This window comes from Pristiophorus japonicus, chromosome 22 (assembly GCF_044704955.1).
Source record: "Pristiophorus japonicus isolate sPriJap1 chromosome 22, sPriJap1.hap1, whole genome shotgun sequence".
NCBI classification, from domain to species: domain Eukaryota; kingdom Metazoa; phylum Chordata; class Chondrichthyes; family Pristiophoridae; genus Pristiophorus; species Pristiophorus japonicus.
Window position 1 is genome coordinate 63,349,496 of NC_091998.1, and position 23,810 is coordinate 63,373,305.

At 49.2% G+C, this 23,810-nt stretch overlaps 1 protein-coding gene across 1 annotated transcript in view; it reads right to left on the reverse strand.

Annotated features, from left to right (window-relative positions):
- Positions 1 to 23,810, reverse strand: part of LOC139234651 (myoferlin-like) — a 183,475-nt gene that overhangs the window by 49,472 nt on the left and 110,193 nt on the right. Inside the window, exons 36-39 of the mRNA XM_070865333.1 lie at positions 21,754 to 21,907; positions 16,319 to 16,371; positions 12,802 to 12,858; positions 9,117 to 9,215 (exon numbers count right to left, since the gene is read on the reverse strand). Of these exons, the coding sequence (XP_070721434.1) occupies positions 9,117 to 9,215; positions 12,802 to 12,858; positions 16,319 to 16,371; positions 21,754 to 21,907 (363 nt within the window). The remainder of the gene's footprint in view (positions 1 to 9,116; positions 9,216 to 12,801; positions 12,859 to 16,318; positions 16,372 to 21,753; positions 21,908 to 23,810) is intronic.

A 23,810-nucleotide genomic window follows, 5' to 3' on the forward strand; every position in this document is an offset into this window, starting at 1 on the left:
AGCAGCCTCAGCTATCGGGGTCCCAAACAGCCCATGAGCAGCGGTGTCCAAACTCTGGCTCTGGCAAACACCGTGCCCCCCCACCCACCCCGCTCCACCCCCTCTCCCCGCCCCACCCCCTCTCCCCGCCCCCCCCCCACTCCGCCCCCCCCCCACCCCGCTCCATCCCTCCCCTCCCCCCGCCCCGCCCCTCCTCACTCCGCCCCCTCCCCCCCCGCCCCGCCCCTCCTCACTCCGCCCCCTCCCCTCCTCCCCCGCCCCCCCCCACTCCGCCCCCTCCCCACCCCACTCCGTCCCTCCCCTCCCCCCCGCCCCGCCCCTCCCCACTCCGTCCCTCCCCTCCCCACTCCCCACCACCCCGCTCCGCCCCCTCCCCCCCCCCCCCCCACCACCCCGCTCCGTCCCTCCCCTCCCCCCCCCGCCCCTCCCCACTCCGCCCCCTCCGTCCCTCCCCTCCCCCCCCCGCCCCTCCCCACTCCGCCCCCTCCCCCCCCCCACCACCCCGCTCCGGCCCCTCCCCTCCCCCCCCCAACCAACTTAAAAACTTATTGCACGGGACTGCTCCGTGCAACACCCTCCAGGCCAAATCCCCTATAAATAGAGGGAGGACTCCCGTGTAGGGTGCACTCCATTGGGGACCCCCGCCTCCTCCTCGACAGCCCTACAAACCTGTGAGCATACTTTGCACACTAGGCCTGCGCCCGCCTTCATGAGCGAAAGAAACCAGACGGGAGATGAGGAGAATATTTTTTTAACCCAGCGAGTTGTTGTAATCAGGCATGGGGCAGCAGATTCAATAGTAACTTTCAAAAAAGGCAATTGGATAAATACTTGGAAAGGAAAAATTTGCAGGGCCATGGGGAGAAAGCAGATGGAATGGGATTAACTGGATCGCTCTTTCAAAGAGTTTGCACAAGCACGATGGGCCGAATGGCTTCCTTCTGTGCTGCACTATTCCATGCGCCCTGGACATCGAGCATCTCAAGGCCCACCAGGTTTGATTGTACGAATCTATGGGCCCACAAAAAGTGAAAGCTAGGACTCTGCTGATTGAGGCCAAAAATGGTTGGATTATATTTATATTCTGCAGGTTGACCCTCTGTCCCTCTCTCCATCCCTCTCTCTGTCCCGCTCTCCTCGCCCTCTTCCTCCCCCACCCTCTCCATCCCTCCCCCACCCTTTCCGTCCCTCCCCCTCTCCCACTGGCGAGGCCAACATTTATTGCCCATCCCTAATTGCCCCTTGAGAAGGTGGTGGTGAGCCGCCTTCTTGAACCGCTGCAGTCCGTGTGGTGAAGGTGCTCCCACAGTGCTGTTAGGGAGGGAGATTAAGGATGATATATACCCAAGTCAGGGTGGTGTGTGACTTGGAGGGTGTAAAGTCCTGACCCTGCAGTACAGACTCACACGAGGCACATGCTGAAGTCAAGGTCACGCAGGGCCTGCACCTTTATTACACAGCTCTCGAATGGCACACTTGCCTGAGACCTGTCTTTATATACTTGTGTGGAATAGGTAGCAAGTGTCTCCTGCAATTACACCCCTGGAGGTAAGGTAAGCTTGTGGTTACAGGTCATCTCTAGTTACAGTCATGTATAGCATGGTAAGATACAGTTATATACAGTAGTGTGAGATACATGACATCACCCTCCCCTAAGGTCTTATTGTCTTTATAGGTTCAGTCTCTCAGGTGGTCTACGCTTTCGCGTGGAGCATCTTAGTTGTGGTTCAGTTGTTTGCCTTGGTGCCTGTTTTTCTTTCGGTGTGATTGCTGGTATCTCGCTTGGGCTGTCTGTTTCATTCAGTATGATTGTTGGTGTCTCGCCAGGGCTGTCTGTTGAGACTGCCCTTTCCTCAGGTTGTTCCCTCTGTCTGTCCACCAGGTGTGGTGTGAGTTCCACATTGTAGTCTGCCTCTGGTTCTGCAGTGTTGTTGGTGAATCTACTTCTGACTTGGTCTACATGCCTCCGGCAGGTTTGGCAATTGTCCATTTGTACTACCAGTAGTCTGTTTCTTTCCTTTCCTGTTACTGTCCCTGCAAGCCATTTGGGACCCCTGCCATAGTTTAGCACAAACACTTTGTCCCCTATCTCATTCCACCTCCCCCTCGAATTTCGGTCATGGTACTCAGTTAGCTTACGGCACTTTACCTCAATGATTTCATGCATGTAGGGAAAATTAATGAGAGGCTTGTCTTTAAGGTCCGTTTCATCAATAGTTGTGCGGGGAAGACTCCAGTCAATGAATGTGGACGAGATCTGTAAGCCAGCAGCAGTCACGACAGGCGGCCCTGTAGCCTTGGATTTTGAGCATGCCTTGTGTAATGATTTGCACTGCTCTCTCCGCCTGGCCGTTGGAGGCCGGCTTGAATGGTGCCGTCTTAACATGATTTATGCCGTAGTCACTTATGAAATCTTGGAATTCTGCACTGGTGAAGCACGGACCATTATCACTGACCAATATGTCAGGAATTCCGTGCGTTGCAAACATAGTTCCAAGGCTCTCCACAGTGGTGGAGGTGGTGCTCGAGTTTAAAATGGTGCATTCGATCCACTCTGAAAATGCATCGACAACTACGAGGAACATTTTGCGCATAGTCTACGTGCACTTGCGACCACGGTTTGGTGGGCCAGGGGCTCAGGAGGCCCTCCCTGGGGGCATTGCTGAGTTGGGCACAAATGGTGCACCGATGGACGCAGAGCTCCAAGTCCGCGTCAATGCCAGGCCACCAGACGTGGGATCCGGCTATGGCCTTCATGAGAACGTTCCCCGGGTGCTCGCGGTGGAGTTTCCGGACAAATGTTTCTCTACCTCGCAGAGGCATAACTACTAGGCTACCCCACGTCAAGCAGTCTGCTTGTTGATACAGCTCATGCATGCGCCTATGGAAAGGTTTGATCTCCTCGGGGAAGGCATCACGAGCCTCTGCCCAGTCACCGGTTAGGACACATCTTTTTACGAGGGATAACATAGGGTCGCTGGTCGTCCAGGCTCTGATTTGACGAGCCGTCATGGGCGAACCTGTGGACTCAAAGGCATTGATTGCCATGACTATCTCACAGTCTTGTTCGTCAGACCCTTCCGTGGTCGCCAGGGGTAGCCTGCCGAGCACGTCAGCACAATTGTCTGTGCCTGGTCTGTGCCTTATGGTATAGTCGTAGGACGCCAGCATGAGTGCCCACCATTGAATGCGCGCCGAGGCGTTGGAGTTTATTGCCTTGCTCTCGGATAGTAGGGACGTGAGGGGCTTGTGGTCAGTTTCTAACGCGAACTTGGACCCGAAAAGATATCGGTGCATCTTTTTGACACCGTACACGCACACGAGCGCCTCCTTCTCCACCATTCCGTACCCGCGCTCCGCCCGCGAAAGTGACCTGGAGGCATAAGCTATGGGTTGTAATTTGCCCGCACTATTGACATGTTGTAAAACGCACCCGACCCCATACGTTGACGCATCTCATGTAAGAACTAGCTTTTTACTTGGATCAAAGAAAGCCAAAACACTGTTGGAGCATAGAAGATTGCGTGCCTTATTGAAGGCGCATTCCTGGGCATCCCCCAAAACCAATCGCACCCCTTTCTGAGTAGCACGTGGAGAGGCTCCAGCAGCGTGCTTAAGTTCTGCATAAAGTTCCCAAAGTAATTGAGTAGCCCGAGAAAGGCACGCAGTTCTGAGACATTCCGGGGCCTGGGTGCCAGGCGAATTGCTTCTGTTTTGGACTCTGTTGGGCGGATTCCATCAGCGGCAATCCTTCTGCCCAAAAATTCAACCTCGGGCGTGAGAAACAGGCACTTGGATTTCTTGACTCGTAGGCCTACCCAATCCAACCGCTTTAGTACTTCCTCCAAACTACGGAGATGGGAGTCGGTGTCCCTGCCCGTGATAAGTATGTCGTCTTGAAATACAACCGTCCCCGGGATGGACTTGAGCAGACTCTCCATGTTGCGCTGGAATATAGCAGCTGCCGACCTGATGCCGAATGGGCATCGATTGTACATGAAAAGGCCTCGATGTATGTTGATGGTGGTGAGGAGCTTAGACTCTTCGGTCAGTTCTTGCGTCATATACGCAGATGTGAGATCTAGTTTTGAGAAAAGTTTTCCTCCGGCCAATGTGGCAAATAGGTCCTCCGCTCTGGGCAGCGGGTATTGGTCCTGTAGGGAGACTCTGTTTATGATAGATTTGTAATCCCCACAGATTCGTACGGATCCATCAGACTTCATGACTGGGACGATGGGTCTTGCCCAGTCGCTAAATTCCACGGGTGAGATAATGCCTTTCCGCAGAAGCTGGTCCAGTTCATGATCAATCTTTTCCCTCATCACATAGGGCACAGCTCTGGCCTTGTGATGGACCGGTCTAGCATCCTGTGTGATGTAGATTTTGACTTTAGCCCTTTTGAAGGTACCCATCCTGGCTGAAAGAGATGTTCAAATCGACTTAGAACTGTTGAGCAGGAGGTCCGTTCCTCTGACGATATGGCGTGAACATCATCCCATTTCCAGTTTAGTTTTGCCAGCCAGCTTCTCCCCAACAGTGCTGGGAGATCTCCGGGGACAATCCACAGGGGAAGTCGGTTCACCGTCCCTTTGTGTGTGACAGAGAGCATGGCGCTGCCTAGGACTGGTACGATTTCTTTGGTATAGGGCCTTAGTTTGGTGTCGATCCTTGTGAGTTTTGGTCTGTCTCTTTTGTGCGGCCACAGCTGTTCAAATTGTTTAGCGCTCATGAGAGATTGACTCGCTCCTGTATCCAGCTCCATGTTGACGGGTATCCCGTTAAGTAGGACCCTCATCATTATTGGAGGCATCTTGTTGCAAGAGCAGTGGCTATTGATTGTGTTGACCCACTGTACCTCGGTGTCCCGGGTACTGTCCCCACCGTCTTCTGGTCCGCTTTCCGATCCCTCCGATTCGTTTACCAGCCGAGCTGCTGTTTTTCTGCACATGCGAGCCAGATGTCCTGTATAGTTGCAGTTTCTGCAAACGGCATGCTGAAATCGACACCCTCTTGATGAGTGCCTTTTGCCACATCTCCAGCACAGACCGTTTCCATTGTTTCCAAAGGATGAGGTGCGTCTGGCTGATCTCTCTTGAGCGTCTCTCAGTTTGTAGTTGATTGCTCGCATTGTGGGTTGATGAGGTGTGAACGGCCGTTCATGAGGCCCTTGATGGCTTCTGGCACCACTGCCTGCTGTTGAGGGCCTGCTCTCCTGCCTTTGTCTGTGTGTGGGGGTAGCGGCTTGTTTCACGCTGTGAACCCCTTGTTCCGATGTTTCGTTAGTTGTCGTACGCACAGTGTAGATCAACCTCGTTTCTTGATGGATTCACCTCTATCCACCATGCTCGTAATATCCTCAAAGAATTCCAGTAAATTAGTTAAACATGATTTCCCCTTCATGAATCCATGAATTAGTTAAACATGATTTCCCCTTCATGAATCCATGTCTCTTTTGTGCGGTGTGGTGTATTTAGATTTTCAAAAGGCATTCGATAAGGTGCCACACAAAAGGTTACTGCAGAAGATAAAGGTACGCGGAGTCAGAGGAAATGTATTAGCATGGATCGAGAATTGGCTGGCGAACAGAAAGCAGAGAGTCGGGATAAATGGGTCCTTTTCAGGTTGGAAATCGGTGGTTAGTGGTGTGCCACAGGGATCGGTGCTGGGACCACAACTGTTTACAATATACATAGATGACCTGGAAGAGGGGACAGAGTGTAGTGTAACAAAATTTGCAGATGACACTAAGATTAGTGGGAAAGCGGGTTGTGTAGAGGACACAGAGAGGCTGCAAAGAGATTTGGATAGGTTAAGCGAATGGGCTAAGGTTTGGCAGATGGAATACAATGTCGAAAAGTGTGAGGTCATCCACCTTGGGAAAAAAAAACAGTAAAAGGGATTATTATTTGAATGGGGAGAAATTACAACATGCTGAGGTGCAGAGGGACCTGGGGGTCCTTGTGCATGAATCCCAAAAAGTTAGTTTGCAGGTGCAGCAGGTAATCAGGAAGGCGAATGAAATGTTGGCCTTCATTGCGAGAGGGATGGAGTACAAAAGCAGGGAGGTCCTGCTGCAACTGTACAGGGTATTGGTGAGGCCGCACCTGGAGTACTGCGTGCAGTTTTGGTCACCTTACTTGAGGAAGGATATACTGGCTTTGGAGGGGGTACAGAGACGATTCACTCGGCTGATTCCGGAGATGAGGGGGTTACCTTATGATGATAGATTGAGTAGACTGGGTCTTTACTCGTTTGAGTTCAGAAGGATGAGGGGTGATCTTATAGAAACATTTAAAATCATGAAAGGGATAGACAGGATAGAGGCAGAGAGGTTGTTTCAACTGGTAGGGGAGACTAGAACTAGGGGGCACAGCCTCAAAATATAGGGGAGCCAATTTAAAGCCGAGTTGAAAAGGAATTTCTTCTCCCAGAGGGTTGTGAATCTGTGGAATTCTCTGCCCAAGGAAGCTTTTAAGGCTAGCTCATTGAATGTATTCAAATCACAGATAGATAGATTTTTAACCAATAAGGGAATTAAGGGTTACGGGGAGAGGGCGGGTAAGTGGAGCTGAGTCCACGGCCAGATCAGCCATAATCTTATTGAATGGCGGAGCAGGCTCGAGGGGCTAGATGGCCTACTCCTGTTCCTAATTCTTATTTTCTTATGTTCTTCTTCTCCTGCCAAGAATGTCTGTGGAACCAGTGCTGCTGCCTCTAGGGTCAAATTCTTGGTTTCTATGAGCTTTCAGAATATGCCTGCGTGGCCTATTCCTTCAATAAAAAAGTCTCTCAGTACTTCTCTCCTTAGTTCATCGGAGAACTCACATAAGCTAGCCAACCTCCGAAGTTCCGCCACGAAGTCGTGTATGCTCTGGCCCACACAGCGTCTAGTTGTAGAACCTGTATCTGGCCATGTGTAGGCTGCTCGCTGGCTTCAGGTGGTATCTTACCAGTGTGCTCAACTCTTCAAACGACTTGCTTGCTGGTTTCTCGGGTGCCAGCAGGTCCTTCATTAAGGCGTATGTTTTCGAGCCACGGCTGGTCAAGAGATGGGTTCTTCTCTTGTCTGCCTTGTTGTCGCCTAACCAGTCTTTGGTTACAAAGCTTTGCTGGAGCCTTTCTATAAAGTCCTCCCAATTATCTCCAGCATTGTATTTTTCATCTGAGCCATTGGTCGCCATTCTGTGGATTCTGTGATCCCGTAACTCGTCGCCACTGTAAAGTCCTGTCCCCTCAGTACAGACTCACACGAGGCACATGCTGAAGTCAAGGTCACTTTATTACACAGCTCTCAAATGGCACACTTGCCTGAGACCTGTCCTTATATACCTGTGTAGAACAGGTATTCAGTGTCTCCTGCAAGTGCACCCCTGATGGTAAGGTAAGCTTGTGGTTACAGGTCATATCTAGATACAGTCATGTATAGCATGGTAAGATAGTTATGTACAGTAGTGTGAGATACATGACAGAGGGGAACGTGGAGGTGGTGGTGTTCCCATGCGCCTGCTGCCCTTGTCCTTCTCGGTGGTAGAGGTCGCGGGTTTGGGAGGTGCTGCCGAAGAAGCCTTGGCGAGTTGCTGCAGTGCATCTTGTAGATGGTGCACACTGCAGCCACGGTGCGCTGGTGGTGGAGGGAGTGAATGTTGAAGGTGGTGGGTAGCGTGCCGATCAAGCGGGCTGCTTTGTCCTGGATGGTGTCGAGCTTCTCGAGTGTTGTTGGAGCTGCACTCATCCAGGCAAGTGGAGAGTGTTCCATCACACTCCTGACTTGTGTCTTGTAGATGGTGGAAAGGCTTTGGGGAGTCAGGAGGTGAGACAGTCGCTGCAGAATACCCAGCCTCTGACTCGCTCCTGTTGACACAGTATTTATGTGGCTGGTCCAGTTAAGTTTCTGGTCAATGGCGATTTGCAGGACGTTGATGGGGCGTGATTTGGTGCTGCTAATGCCATTGAATATCACGGGGAGATGGCTAGATTCTCGCTTGTTGGAGATGGTCATTGCCTGGCACTTGTGTGGCACGAATGTTACTTCCCACTTATCAGCTCAAGCCTGGATGTTGTCCAGGTCTTGCTGCATGTAGACCTGGACTGCTTCATTATCTTAGGCATTGCAAATGGAGCTGAACATTGTGCAATCATCAGCGAATGTCCCTATTTCTGACATTACGATAGAGTGGGGCTGTTCATGTATGTGAGCACCGTTAGAACTGAGTTAGAGCCATCCACCATTATAAACGATCAGCACTAGGAGTGATGCCACCAACAAAGGCCAACAATCAATGTCAAAGCTCACACACAAAGAATGACACTAGGATAAGACAAACAATATAATATATAGAACCAAGGCCAACAATTCCAATTGACCAACTTGATACACTCTGGGAACACATTGCAGGGGGAGTGGGGGGGGGATTGTAACTCCCAGGCGACAGTGCGGCCTACATCAACAATGACACTTGCTTTTTATACAAATACTTCAATGTAGTAAAACGTCCCACGGCACTTCACAGGAGCTTTATCAAACAAAATTTCACACCGAGTCAGATGAGACCCCTTATTCCCTTAACCGATAAGGGAATAAGGGGTTATGGGGAGTGGGCAGAGAAGGGGACCCGAGTCCATGATCGTATTAAATGGCGGAGCAGGCTCGAGGGGCCAAATGGCCTACTCCTGCTCTTATTTCTTATGTTCTTATATTAGGACAGGTTGGTCAACGAGGCAAGTTTTAACTCTGCCTTAAAAGATAAGAGAGTGTTAGAGGCGGAAAGGTTTATGGAGGAAATTCCAGAGCTTTAGGGCCTTGGCAGCAGAAGGCACGGCCGCCGATGGTGGAGCGATTAAAATTGGGAATGCACGAGGCCAGGATTGGAGAATCGCAGAGACCTCAGAGGGTTGTAGGGCTGGAGGAAGTTACAGAGGTTGGGAGGGGGAGGGGGCGAGGCCTAGGTGGGAATTTTAAAATCAAGGCGTTGGCGGACTGAGGGCCAATATCGGTCAGCGAGCTCAGGGGCGATGGATGAACCGGTCTTGGTTTGGCCCAGATGATTTTAGAGCCCAGTAAATAGGCGGCAAGTGACAGAAAGTGAGATGGCCCAGAGGTAAACGAGAGCCTTTACCGTTATTGTGTCGTATCCTTGTGCCACGTAGTCTGCGTACTCTTGATGATCCCCAGATGAGGCGTAGAACTTACACCACCAATCGATGGAGTCATCTTCCTTGAAAAAAACAGAAGGAAAGATATTATCGGTACTGTTTTTGGGGCAATCATGTTGTGAAGCAGACACCCGAGTTCCGACTTATATACAGAACAAAGCGGTGATTCCATTCTCAGAGAATCTTACAGGGCAGGAGGCGGCCATTCGGCCCATCGTGTCTATGCCGGATCTTTGAAAGAGCGATCCAGTTCGTTCTCCTTCTCCTGCTCTTTCCCAGTAGTCCTGGAAATTTCTCCCTTTACAAGTATTTAGCCTTTTGAAAGTTACTATTGAATTTGCTTCCTCCGCCCTTTCAGGCAGCGCGTTCCCGATCACAACTCACTGTGTAAACAACATTCTCCCATTTCCCCGCTATCTTATGTCCGTGTCCTCTGGTTAACGTCCCTTCTGACTCTGGCAACTGTTTGTCTATTTACTCCATCAGAATCCTCTCATAATTCTGAGCACTTCAATCAAATCTCCTCTTCACCTTCTCTGCTCCAAGCACGACAATCCCAGCTTCACCAGCTCTCCACATATGTCATCAATCCTGGAGTGACAGGCTTCACATGGAGAAATGGCCCCGTGGTAAATGGACTTGTTGAAGTACTGAGCTCCCGAGACCAGCAAGAACCCAGTTTCCACCCACAATCTGTGTTGAGGTAGCTGGTCTCTGCTGGGGTGGTGATAGAGGCGCTATTAATGGCCTGCGTCCCCCGGGGCTCAGGAAAAGATGTCAGCCAGGGTTCACTTTTCAACGACCCCTGCTAGAAAGTGTGTGTGTGTGCACGCGTGTCTGTGAAGTGTGTGAGTGTGGTGTGTGTGAGTGAGTGTGGTGTGTGTGAGTGAGTGCGGTGTGTGAGTGTGAGTGCTGTGAGTGAGTGCGGTGTGTGAGAGTGAGTGTGGTGTGTGAGTGTGAGTGAGTGTGTGGTGTGAGTGTGGTGTGTGTGCTGTGTGTGAGTGTGTGCGGTATGTGAGTGTGAGTGCTGTGAGTGAGTGCGGTGTGTGTGAGTGAGTGTGGTGTGTGAGTATGAGTGCTGTGAGTGAGTGCGGTGTGTGAGAGTGCGGTGTGTGAGTGTGGTGTGTGTGAGTGAGTGCGGTGTGTGAGTGTGAGTGCTGTGAGTGAGTGCGGTGTGTGAGAGTGCGGTGTGTGAGTGAGTGCGGTGTGTGAGAGTGCGGTGTGTGAGTGTGAGTGCTGTGAGTGAGTGCGGTGTGTGAGAGTGCGGTGTGTGAGAGTGAGTGTGGTGTGTGAGAGTGCGGTGTGTGAGTGTGAGTGCTGTGAGTGAGTGCGGTGTGTGAGAGTGCGGTGTGTGAGTGTGTGCGGTGTGTGAGAGTGCGGTGTGTGTGAGTGCTGTGAGTGAGTGCGGTGTGTGAGAGTGCGGTATGTGAGTGTGTGCGGTGTGTGTGAGTGCGGTGTGTGAGTGTGAGTGCTGTGAGTGAGTGCGGTGTGTGAGAGTGCGGTGTGTGAGTGTGTGCATACATCAAGGAAGTGGTGTCCCTCACAAACGAAGAGCCTGCCAACACCCAGTGCCAAGGCTGGCACAAGGACTGACAGCTGGGTGAGGTACTGGCACTGGTGCCCATGTATCCTCAAGAGGTGAAGGACGAAGGGGCCCCAGATTCACTCGTCAGGTGGCATACGTTCTACACCCTGGGATTCAAACGCAGCTCTGCTGCTCTGAAAACTGAGGCAAGTCCGGGGTCTGTAGCGAGGTCCCGGCTCGCTGTCTGCTCCAACCCGCTCCCGACAAGTGATTTTACCTTGATGGGGCTTGTTAAGCCCGCCCAGTGAGGTTCCCGGCCAATTAAAAGGAAGCGGGTCTGATGACATCATTTGACGACGCATCATCAGCCAGTTTCCTTAAAGGGACCATGGCCACATTCATTTTGACAGTTGTGCTGTCAGTGTTCTACAGCATTGAGGTGCTGCAAACACTCACACACACTGCACAGAGGGGCATAGCTGCACCCAGGCTCTCTCCATATGCTTATGGAGGGGGTCACAGCACGCAGGGAGGTTCTCTTCCCTTCCAATGGGTGAGCGAGACCTCCCCAGGAGACCAACGCAGCCTGGTTGCACATTGCACAGGAGGACACAAGCAGGGATGTGGTCAGGAGGACCAGGCTGCAGTAGCACAAACTGTCCAATGATCTCAGTGGATCACGAAACGTTACTGCAAAACCACACTCAACCTCATCCTCGTGTGCCACTCATCACATCCCCATCACTCTGCCTTCCCTATCCTACTCCTACACATCCTTACTCACACCAACTTACCTTGCCTCCACCCATCCCTCTCTCTCTACATTATCGCTTCGCATTCTCACTAGCCACCCCTCACACTCGCCCTCATCCTAGTCCTATCATACCAACTAACAACACACAAGGGTAGGCACTTGGGTCTTTTAGCCAATGTTCATGTAAAGTTTCTGATAATGTTCTGTCAAACATTGAAACCTTTATTTCCAACACTTTGCGTTCTTGGACAGATTTGTGTGCACGTTTGGAAGTGGTTTAGTGAGTTGCAGTGAATGGTGAGACATAACAGTATCCCCCGCAATGATCATGAGTGTGAAAGGAATGGCTTGAGCATTGCAGGGACGCTTTATGTTGTTGGTGAGGGGTGGTGCAAACCTGGCGCATCATGTGGCAGCCACGGTATACAGCGTCAAGTGAAGTAAATCTGGCCATGGTGGGGCCATTCCTGGCCTCCCGGGCAGCAACGTGGTCGGGTGCTGATGCCCTGTGGATCATCAGTTGATGGTGGAGAAGGTTGGTATTGTTGTTGGTGCTGCTGGTGCCTGGTGCTGCTGGTATTGGGGCTGAACATGGTGCGAATCTGAGGATCACGGTGAGATTTTTTCAAGGCCACCAATGCTGATGGAATAGATGGTAGGTGAGGTTGAGATGACAGAAGCGATCTGCCAGTGGTGAGAGTGGTTGCTCCAGGGAGCCGATAGTGGATAGAGAATTTACTCCACAAACTTCCAACTGCATAAAGCACAAATGAGCCTTCCAAATCCTGAAGGCTCCAGCTTATGATTCGAAAGTGATCAGCTGGGGAATGATAGCTTTTATACCATATTTGCAGCTGTCACCCATCCAGAAGAATGGATACTGACCTACTGACCTGACGTGATCCCCAAGCGCCGTGAACCTCGTGATAAAGCTAGAAAAATGGTAAGTACGAAGCAAAATGGTGTTGAAATGGCTTTTTAACAAGCTCTTAATGATCTAAATTGCCTTCCGTGCCGCGTCTGTTCAGCGCTGACAGAGCCCCACACCTGGGAGAGGAGCGTGGAGGTGGGTTAACAGCAGGTTCTCAATCATTTCTATTTTGACAGCTGACACGCCTCCGATCCCGCCCTCTCGGCGCCGGTAAAATTCTGGCCCAAGTGTCTGCTGGCAGGAGGAATGGGAATTGAGAGGGAGTGTCACTTGCGCTCGGTGAGTAGCTACAGAGGCAAGGCAGGGTCCCAGAGGTGCCTCGACCTCTGTACCGGAGCCAGACACGGCGCGGCAGAAACACACTTTTAAAGGCAGGAGCCTACCCAGAGATAGAAACAGACAAACCGAGACTAGACGCCATTTCCATTGCTGACTCACCAGAATCCCTTCAGTGGCTTCCTGCTCAAATTTCTTTTCCTCCTCTTCAGCAGAACTCTGAAAGACAATACAGCCTCAACTCGTCGCATTTAAATAAAAATAATAACTACTATTTAACGTTGCAAGGCATTTCACAACAGTGTTACAGACAAACAGATAAATTTGACACCGAGCCACATAAGAAGAAATTAAGGCAGATGATCAAAAGCTTGGTCAAAGAGGTAGGTTTTAACGAGCATCCTAAAGGAGGAAAGAGAGGTAGAGAGGCGGAGAGGTTTAGGGAGGGAGTTCCAGAGCTTGGGGCCCAGGCAGCTGAAGGCACGGCCACCGATGGTTGAGAGATTATAATCAGGGATGTTCAAGAGGGCAGGATTTGAGGAGCGCAGACATCTTCTGAGATTGTGAGGCTACAAAAGATTACAGAGATAGGGAGGGGGCGAGGCCATGGAGTGATTTGTAAACAAGTAAAAAGGTCACAGCATCCAGCCACGTTCAACATCTTAATGATTCTGTCCACTATCCCACTGCTTAGCATCCATTCTAACACGCCCAGGGCAGGTTTTCACTAATTTAAGTCCCCATTCTTTGCTGCCACATGCTGCTCTTTATGATGTGATATTCTGTGTTGACCTTACCTGCACCAATTAGACTTTACATCCATCTTCACCTTCCTGCAGCACTTGAATTCCTCACCTCTCATCCCCTTTATACTGTAAGACTTCTAGCTATTCACTTTTCTTTTTAAATCAAGAGTACTTATTGCAGGTTGTGATATTTATGAGAATAATCAACTTTGTTTTTTCAGTTATTATTAGTCAATTCAATAAATCTTGGAACTCTCAGGCATTTCCTCCCCCGTCCCCTGCCCTCTCAATATCTGACCTCAAACACTCCCAGGGCAGGTACAGGGGGTTAGATACAGAGTAAAGCTCCCTCTACACTGTCCCATCAAACACTCCCAGGGCAGGTACAGCACGGAGTTAGATACAGAGTAAAGCTCCCTCTACACTGTCCCATCAAACACTCCCAGGGCAGGTACAGCACGGGGTTAGATACAGAGTAAAGCTCCCTCTACACTGTCCCATCAAACACTCCCAGGGCAGGTACAGGGGGTTAGATACAGAGTAAAGCTCCCTCTACACTGTCCCATCAAACACTCCCAGGGCAGGTACAACACGGGTTAGATACAAAGTATAGCTCCCTCTACACTGTCCCATCAAACACTCCCAGGGCAGGCCAATAAATCCCCAGGGCCTGATAGTCTGCATCCCAGACTACTTAAGGAAATGGTGAATGCACTGGTGGTCATTTTCCAACATTCTATAGACTCTGGATCAGTCCCTTTGGATTGGAGGTTAGCTAATGTAACCCCACTTTTTAAAAAAAGGAGGGAGAGAGAAAACAGGGAATTATAGACCAGTTAGCCGGACATCGGTAGTGATGTTGGAATCAATTATTAAAGATGTAATAGTAGAGCATTTGGAAAGCAGTGACAGGATTGGTCCAAGTCAGAATGGATTTAGGAACATAGAAACATAGAAAATAGGTGGAGTAGGCCATTCGGACCTTCGAGCCTGCACCGCCATTCAACAAGATCATGACTGATCACCCACCCCAGCACCTCCCCCCCATGCCCCCTCCACACCCCCCCGACCCCCCAAGCCGCAAGGACCAGATCCAACTCCCTGCTGCTGGAACCCCACAGGCCAACAACTCCCCGAGTGAAGAAGTCTCTCCCAATACCAGCCCCAAACAGCCCACCCCCCATCCCAAGAGCGTGTCACCCCCCCAGCTCCGTACCCACCCAACACCGGGAACACTCTCCACGAACCCAACCCGAAAGAGAAATCATGCTTGACAAATCTTCTAAAAATTTTTGAGGATATAACTAGTAGAGTGGACAAGGGAGAACCAGTGGATGTGGTGCATTTGGATTTTTAAAAGGCCTTTGACAAGGTCCCACATAAGAGATTGGTGTGCAAAATCAAAGCACATGGTATTGGGGGTAATGTATTGACATGGATAGAGAACTGGTTGGCAGACAGGAAGCGAAGAGTAGGAATAACGGGTCCTTTTCAGAATGGCAGGCAGTGACTAATGGGGTTCAGTGCTGGGACTCCAGCTATTTACAACATACATTAATGATTTAGACGAAAGAATTGATTGTAATATCTTCAAGTTTGCAGATGACACTAAGCTGGGTGGCAGTGTGAGCTGTGAGGAGGATGCTAAGAGGCTGCAGGGTGACTTGGACAGGTTAGGTGAATGGGCAAATGCATGGCAGATATAGTATAATGTGGATAAATGTGAGGTTATTCACTTTGGTGGTAAAAACAGGAAAACAGAATATTATCTGAATGGTGACAGATTAGGAAAAGGGGAGGTGCAACGAGACCTGGGTGTCATGGTACAATAGTCATTGAAAGTTGACATGCAGGTACAGCAGGCGGTGAAGAAGACAAATGGCATGTTGGCCTTCATAGCGAGAGGATTTGAGTATAGGAGCAGGGAGGTCTTACTGCAGTTGTACAGGGCCTTGGTGAGGCCACACCTTGACTATTGTGTACTGTTTTGGTCTCCTAATCTGAAGAAGGACATTCTTGCTATTGAGGGAGTGCAGCGAAGGTTCACCAGACTGATTCCCGGGATGGCAGGACTGACCTATGAAGAAAGACTGGATCGACTAGGCTTATATTCACTGGAATTTAGAAGAATGAGAGGGGATCTCATAGAAATATATAAAATTCTGACGTGATTGGACAGGTTAGATGCAGGAAGAATGTTCCCGATGTTGGGGAAGTCCAGAACCAGGGGTCACAGTCTAAGGATAAGGGTTAAGCCATTTAGGACCGAGATGAGGAGAAACTTCTTCACTCAAAGAATTGTGAACCGGTGGATTTCTCTACCACAGAAAGTTGTTGAGGCCAGTTCGTTAGATATATTCAAAAGGGAGTTCGATGTGGCCCTTACGGCTAAAGGGATCAAGATGTATGGAGAGAAAGCAGGAATGGGGTTCTGAAGTTGCATGATCAGCCATGATCATATTGAATGGTGGTGCAGGCTCGAAGGGCCGAATGGCCTACTCCTGCATCTATTTTCTATGTTACAGCACGGGTTAGATACAGAGTAAAGCTCCCTGTACACTGTCCCATCAAACACACCCAGGGCAGGTACAGCATTAATCAGATCATTACTAATATCAACCCTAGAGAGCGGAGGACACATCACAGGATGCAACAACTGTCTGAGGATTACAAAGCTGTGTTGAGTGAGGATTTGATCTCAAGGACAGTTGAAGACATTTTCAGAATCCCAGCGGATTTACACCCATACATAGCGTCCCCACAGCAACACAGCCACATCAGGGATATGTAGACTGAGAATAGAGTGGGGGGGGGGATCCTCTGTCTCAACTAATTTGGGGGGTAGCACATCACCCTTATTCCCCAGTGTCTCTCATCATCTACGTACCCATTACTGCTCATACCTTCCAGCATTTGTACGTAAAGCACCTTACCGCAATGTTGGGCGTTTCAACATGAAAACTCTTGATAGAAGTCATAGTGGCATCTTGGGAAGAAAATACATATTTCAGTTAAAAAGATATATAAACTTTGGTTTAATTGAGAAGGTGGTTCTATGGAAGGAGGACACTGGCCCTGTCCAACAGTTTCTTCACCAATAAGGGAATAAGGGGTTATGGGGAGCGGGCAAGGAAGTGGACCTGGCAAGGAAGTGGACCTGAGTCCATGATCGGATCAGCCATGATCATATTAAATGACGGAGCAGGCTCGAGGGGCCATATGGCCGACTCCTGCTCCTATTTCTTATGTTCTTATGTTAACAGGTACGATGTACTCGCTACCTATGAAGAAAAGGAGAAAGCCTGTGGGGAGGACAGCCACAATGCAGAGCAGGCACCGTGGCTCAGGAGGCTGTCCAAGGGGGTGGGGGGGGAGAGCAGAATAGAAAGAGGTAGTGATAGGGGACTCTATAATTAGGGGGATAGATCGCGTCCTCTGCGGCCACGAATGAGAGTCCCGAAGGATGTGTTTCCTACCCGGTGCCAGGGTAAGGGATGTCTTGAGCAGCTGGAGAGGAACTTGGAAAGGGAGGGAGTAAATCCAGTTGTCGTGATCCACATCGGAACAAGCGACATAATTAGGGACAGGGATGAGGGAGTATCAGGAGTTAGTTACTAAATTAAAAAGCAGGCCCTCGAGGGTAATAATCTCTGGATTATTGCCTGAACCACATGCAAATTGGCATAGAGACAGACAGATCAGGAGAATGACCAAACTCATGGTCTACAGGGCTGTAGTGATACCCGCCCTCCTGTATGGCTCAGAGACATGGATCATGTACAGTCGACGCCTCAAGTCACTGGAGAAATACCACCAACGATGTCTCTGCAAGATCCTACAAATCCCCTTGGAGGACAGACGCACCAACATTAGCGTCCTCGACCAGGCCAACATCCCCAGCATTGAAGCACTGACCACACTTGATCAGCTCCGCTGGGCGGGCCACATTGTCCGCATGCCAGACACGAGACTCCCAAAGCAAGCGCTCTACTCGGAACTCCTTCACGGCAAACCAGCCAAAGGTGGGCAGAGGAAACGTTACAAGGACACCCTCAAAGCCTCCCTGATAAAATGCAACATCCCCACCGACACCTGGGAGTCCCTGGCCAAAGATCATCCTAAGTGGAGGAAGTGCATCCGGGAGGGCGCTGAGCACCTCGAGTCTCATCGCCGAGAGCATGCAGAAACCAAGCGCAGGCAACGGAAGGAGCGTGCGGCAAACCAGTCCAACCCACCCTTTCCTCAACCACTGTCTGTCCCACCTGTGACAGGGACTGTGGCTCTCATATTGTACTGTTCCGCCACCTAAGAACTCATTTTAAGAGTGGAAGCAAGTCTTACTCGATATAGAGGGACTGCCTATGATAATGATGCCAGGGTAAGGGATATCTCGAGCAGCTGGAGAGGAACTTGGAAAGGAGGGGGTAAATTCAGTTGTCGTGGTCCATGTTGGAACAAACGACATAACTAGGGACAGGGATGAGGGAACGTCAGGAGTTAGGAACTAAATTACAAAACAGCACCTCGAGGATAATAATCTCTGGATTATTGCCTGATCCACATGCAAATTAGCATAGAGATAGACCAATCAGGAGAATTAACATGTGGCTAAAGGGCTGGTGTGGGAAAGATAGGTTCCTTTTCATGGGGCACTGGCATCAGTACTGGGACAAGAAGGAGCTGTACCGATGGGATGGGCTCCATCTGAGCCGGGATGGGACCTGTGTCCTAGCGGAAAGGGTAAATAGGGAAGTTGCAAAAGCTTTAAACTAGTAAGAGCACCTCGAGTCCTTACTACTAGGGGGATCAAGGGATATGGCGAGAAAGCAGGAATGGGGTACTGAAGTTGCATATTCAGCCATGAACTCATTGAATGGCGGTGCAGGCTAGAAGGGCCGAATGGCCTACTCCTGCACCTATTTTCTATGTTTCTATGTTTAAGATAGAAGGTGGGTGCGTTCAACAAGAAATGAAACAAGCTTAATTATAAACAAAACAGGAATGGAGAGCAGGGGACAGACAAAAGTAAGAGAGGACATAAATGGCCTGGGAATAAATAGCATTATAGAACAAGAATGTAAAAATATGGTTAAAAATAAAGTGAGAGGAACGGCTCTCAAAAATGTGTTTAACTGTCTGTACAGTAATGCACACAGTGTCCGTAATAAAACAGGGAAACTGGAGGCTATAATATGTTGCGAGGAACCAAATAAAGTAGGGATTACTGAGCCATGGTTACTGAAAAATCAGGATTGCGATTAAACATTTGCAGGGTGTAACATAATTGGAAAAGAGGGAGGAGGTGGAGTTGCTGTACTTATTAGAGATAACATAATGGCAGTAGACAAAAGTAACGCAGCTATCAGTAAGACAGAAATAGAAACCATGTAGATATAGATAAGAGATAAAAAAAAGATTAATCACACTAATAGGGGTAGTCTACAGACCAACTAGTAGTGCAGGATGAAATATGCAAACAAATTAGGGAAATGAGTAACAAACATAGAATAATAATCATGAGGGATTCCAACAACCTAGTAATTAATTGGCCAGAAGAGTTAGGTAAAGGGGATAAGGGAATGGAGTTCATAAAATGTGTACAGGATTCCTTTCTAAACCAATATGTAAAAAGCCCAACAAGGGAGGATTCGCTATTGGATCTAGTAATAGGGAATGAACTAGAGCAGATAAGAGAAGTAAAAGTAGGGAACATCTAGGTAATAGTGACCATAATATAATGCACTTTAAGATAATAATTGAGAAGGACATAAACACAGCAAAGACCAGGGTAATAGATTGGAGAAAAGCTGATTTTGAGGGGCTGAAAATAGAATTTGGGAAAATAAAAGGGACAGCAGTTTGGCAACAATGATGAAGAACAGCAATGGGAAACATTCAAAAGAGTTTAACAGAGTGCAGGAAAAATATATTCTGCTAAAAAAACAAGAACAAACTAAACACTAATCATAGAATCATAGAAATTTACAACACATTCGGCCCGTCGTGTCAGCGCCGGCCGAAAAAAAGCTAACCAGCCTAATCCTGCTGTCCAGCTCTCGGTCCGTAGCCCTGTAGGTTACGACACTTCAAGTGTACATCCAAGTACTTTTTAAATGTGTGCTGATTTCTGCTCTACCACACTTTCAGGCCGTGAGTTCCAGACCCCCACTACTCTCTGGGCAAATAAAGTTCTCAACTCTTTTTCTACCAATTCGTTTAAATCCATGCCCCCTGGTTATTTACCTCTCTGCTAAAGGAAATAGGTCCTTCCTATCTACTCTATCTAGGCCCCATATAATTTTATTCACCTCAGTTAAGTCTTTCCTCAGCCTCCTCTGCTCCAAAGAAAACAACCCCAGCCTATCCAATCTTTCCTCATAGCTAAATTTCTCCAGTCTGGGCAACATCTTCGTAAATCTCCTCTGTACCCTCTCTAGTGCAATCACATCCTTCCTGTAATGTGGTGACCAGAACTGCACGCAGTACTCCAGCTGTGGCCAAACTAGTGTTTTATACAGTTCAAGCATAACCTGCCTACTCTTGTATTCTGTGCCTCGGCTAATAAAGGGAAGTATTCCGTATGCCTTCTTAACCACCTTATCTACCTGGCCTGCGACCTTCAGCAATCTGTGGACATGCACTCCAAGGTCCCTCTGATCCTCTACATTTCTCAGTGTCCTACCATATGTGTATTCCCTTGCCTTGTTAGCCCTCCCCAAATGCATCACCTCACACTTCTCCGGATTGAATTCCATTTGCCGCTTTTCTGCCCACCTGACCAGTCCCTTGATATCTTCCTGCAGTCTCCAGCTTTCTTCCTCACTATCAACCACACGGTCAATTTTTGTACCATCTGCAAACCTCTTAATAATATCCCCTACATTGAAGTCTAAATCATTGATGTTCACCACAAAAAGCAAGGGACCTAGTTCTAAGCCCTGCGGGGAGAGAGACACACGGGGCGGGGCCGGGGAGTGGGAGAGACACACATGGTGGGGGGGGGATAGGGAACTCGAGGAGATGGATCACGTTTCTTGGAAAGCTCTGTACATCAGGAACATCGTTGAAGTGGATGAAATCCAGAAGCCACAACACTGCCACTATTCACTTCATACCCAATAAACCTGCGAACAATTTGTGACCCTACAATGCCCCATCTATGGCAGGGTGGAGGGTAAGGTTGCGTTGGGGTAAGGGCTTCAGCTGGAGCTTGGGAGGCTTTTGCTGGGTTGGTGGAGATCTGTCCTCTCTGGTTTCTGAAGTCAGAATGGATTGAATTACAATTTGCAAAGTCGGTCAGAACTTGGGCTGGGCGGTTCCAGTTACACGTTCCAGAGAAACTTCAGGGTGTAGCTCATCCTGCAAGGGGACCAATTAGCAATAGGTCATGTGATAATGGCGAACCAATCAGAGACACGGTGGCCATTTTATTAGTACAAATAACCACGTCCTAGATTTAACAGGTTTTAAGTGAGTGCAGAGGCAGGGAAAGGGGGAAGGGAGGAAAGAACAAAGATGAAGGTCTGTGATAGGGTGAAAGGCAGGAGAGATTAAATGACAAAAAGGATGAGGGTGCGGGGTGAAAGGAGATGGTAATGAGGCAAGTAAAGAAACAAAAGATGTCTGGAGGGGTTGTAAATGCAGAAGCATTACCGGCACCTGCTGTTATTTGTAAGTTTGCTTTGCTGTGGTTTGATTGCCAATTGTTGCAGCTGGAGAACCGATGTACCGAGTGAAACACTAGTTAGGCCACAGCTGGAGTACTGCGTGCAGGTCTGATCACCACATTATAGGAAAGATGTGATTACACTGAAGAGGGTACAGAGGAGATTTATGAGGATGTTGCCTGGACTGGAGAATTTTAGCTGAGGAAAGATTGGATAGGCTGGGGTTGTTTGCTTTGGAACTAGAGGAGGCTGACGGGAGACATTATTGAGGTGTATAAAATTATGAGGGGCCTAGCTAGAGTAGATAGAATGGACCTATTTCCCTTAGCAGAGGGGTCAACAACCAGTGGGCATAGATTTAAAGTAATTGGTAGGAGGTTTAGAGGGGATTTGAGGCGAAATTTCTTCACCCAGAGGGTGGTGAGGGTCTGGAACTCACGGCCTGAAAGGTGGTAGAGGCAGAAACCCTCACCACATTTAAAAAGTACTTGGATGTGCATTTGAAGTGCGGTAACCTACAGGGCTACAGACCGAGAGCTGGAAAGTGGGATTAGGCTGGGTAGCTCTTTGTCGGCCGGCGTGGACACGATGGGCCGAAATGGCCTCCTCCCGTGCTGTAACTTTCTATGATTCTGTGTACCATGGCAGCACTGTGCCAGCAGCAGGCGACTGAGCAACAGTAAAATATCAACGCCGCTTACCTTCAGCATCACTTGACCCAGCAAAAGGGTCACAGATGAACTCGCCGAGAGATTTCACGGTTGTCTGCCCCACCACGGGTCTGTATCCGAAGGCTCGATACTCCATCACCTTCAGCACAATTGGAGGGCTGTAGACGGGATCTACAGGTAGAAACTGAGGCAAGGTGATGATCATAAATCACAGTATCGCTTCTGAACAACTCGCGACAATCACATGACTGACGCCCAAGCAACTATCCAATTCATCCAAATATCTGCTCTGCACCGGACCAGTGGGACTGTGACGTCAACTACATTTGGACCGGTGTACTGATTCACGCAGTAAACTATTATTGCAAAGGGGATGGGGTATAAAAGCAGGGAAGTCTTGCTGCAGCTATACAGGGTGTTGGTGAGGCCACACCTGGAGTACTGTGTGCAGTTTTGGTTTCTATATTTATGAAAAGATATACTTGCTTTGGGGACAGTTCAGAGAAGGTGCACTAGGTTGATTCCGGAGATGAGGGGGTTGATTTATGAGGAAAGGTTGAGTAGGTTGGCCCTCTACTCATTGGAATTCAGAAGAATGAGAGGTGATCTTATCGAAATGTATAAGATTATGAGGGGGCTTGACAAGGTGGATGCAGAGAGGATGTTTCCACTGATGGGGGAGACTAGAACTAGAGGCCATGATTTTAGAATAAGGGGCCGCCCATTTAAAACTGAGATGAGGAGAAATTTCTTCTCTCAGGGGGTTGTAAATCTGTGGAATTCGCTGCCTCAGAGAGCTATGGAAGCTGGGACATTGAATAAATTTAAGACAGAGATAGACAGTTTCTTAAACGATAAGGGAATAAGGGGTTATGGGGAGTGGGCGGGGAAGTGGACCCGAGTCCATGATCGGATCAGCCAAGATCCTATTAAATAGCGGAGCAGGCTCGAGGGGCCGTATGGCCTGCTCCTGTTCCTATTTCTTATGTTGTATTTATATAGCGCCTTTAGAAGGCGCTTCACAGGAGTTTTATGAGATAAAGAAATTTAACACCGAGCCGCATAAGAAGAAATTACGGCAGCTAACTAAAAGCAGTCAAAGAGGTAGGTTTTAAGGAGCGTCTTGAAGGAGGAAAGAGAGGTAGAGAGGCGGAGAGGTTTAGGGAGGGAGTTCCAGAGCTTGGGGCCCAGGCAACAGAAGGCACGGCCACCAATGGTTGTGCGATTATAATCAGGGATGCTCAGGAGGATAGAATTAGAGGAGCGCAGACATCTCGGGGGGTTGTGGGGCTGGAGGAGATTACAGAGATAGGGAGGGGCGAGGCAATGGAGGGATTTGCAAACAAGGATGAGAATTTTAAAATTGAGGCGTTGCTTAACCGGGAGCCAATGCAGGTCGGTGAGCGGGACTTGGTGCGAGTTAGGACACGGGCAGCCAAGTTTTGGATGAGCTTAGGGGCCGGCCAGGAGAGCATTGGGATAGCCGAGTCTGGAGTTGACAAAGGCGTGGCTGGCAGGTGGGGGGGAGGTGGAAGTAAAAAAAAGACTTGGATTTATATCGCGCCTTTCACGACCACCGGACGTCTTAAAGTGTTTTACAGCCAATGAAGTACTTTTGGAGTGCAGTCACTGTTGCAATGTGGGAAACGCGGCAGCCAATTTGCGCACAGCAAGCTCCCACAAACAGCAATGTGATAATGACCGGACAATCTGTTTTTGTTACGCTGATTGAGGAATAAATATTGACTAGGACAGCGGGGATAACTCCCCTGCTCTTTGAAATAGTGCCATAGGAACTTTTATGACCACTTGAGGGGGCAGACGGGGCCTCGGTTTAACATCTCATCCGAAAGACAGCACCTCAGACAGTGCAGCACTCCCTCAGCACTGCACTGGGAGTGTCAGCCTAGATTTTTGTGCTCAAGTCCCTGGAGTGAGTCTTGAACCCACAACCTTCTGACTCAAGAGGCGAGTGTGCTGCCCACTGAGCCATGACTGACATTCAATCGATATCTGCCCTTCAGCAGTCTCCCTTTCCACCAGCACGGGAACAGGGCAGGAAGATGTCTAGATTATGCTGGGTAAAT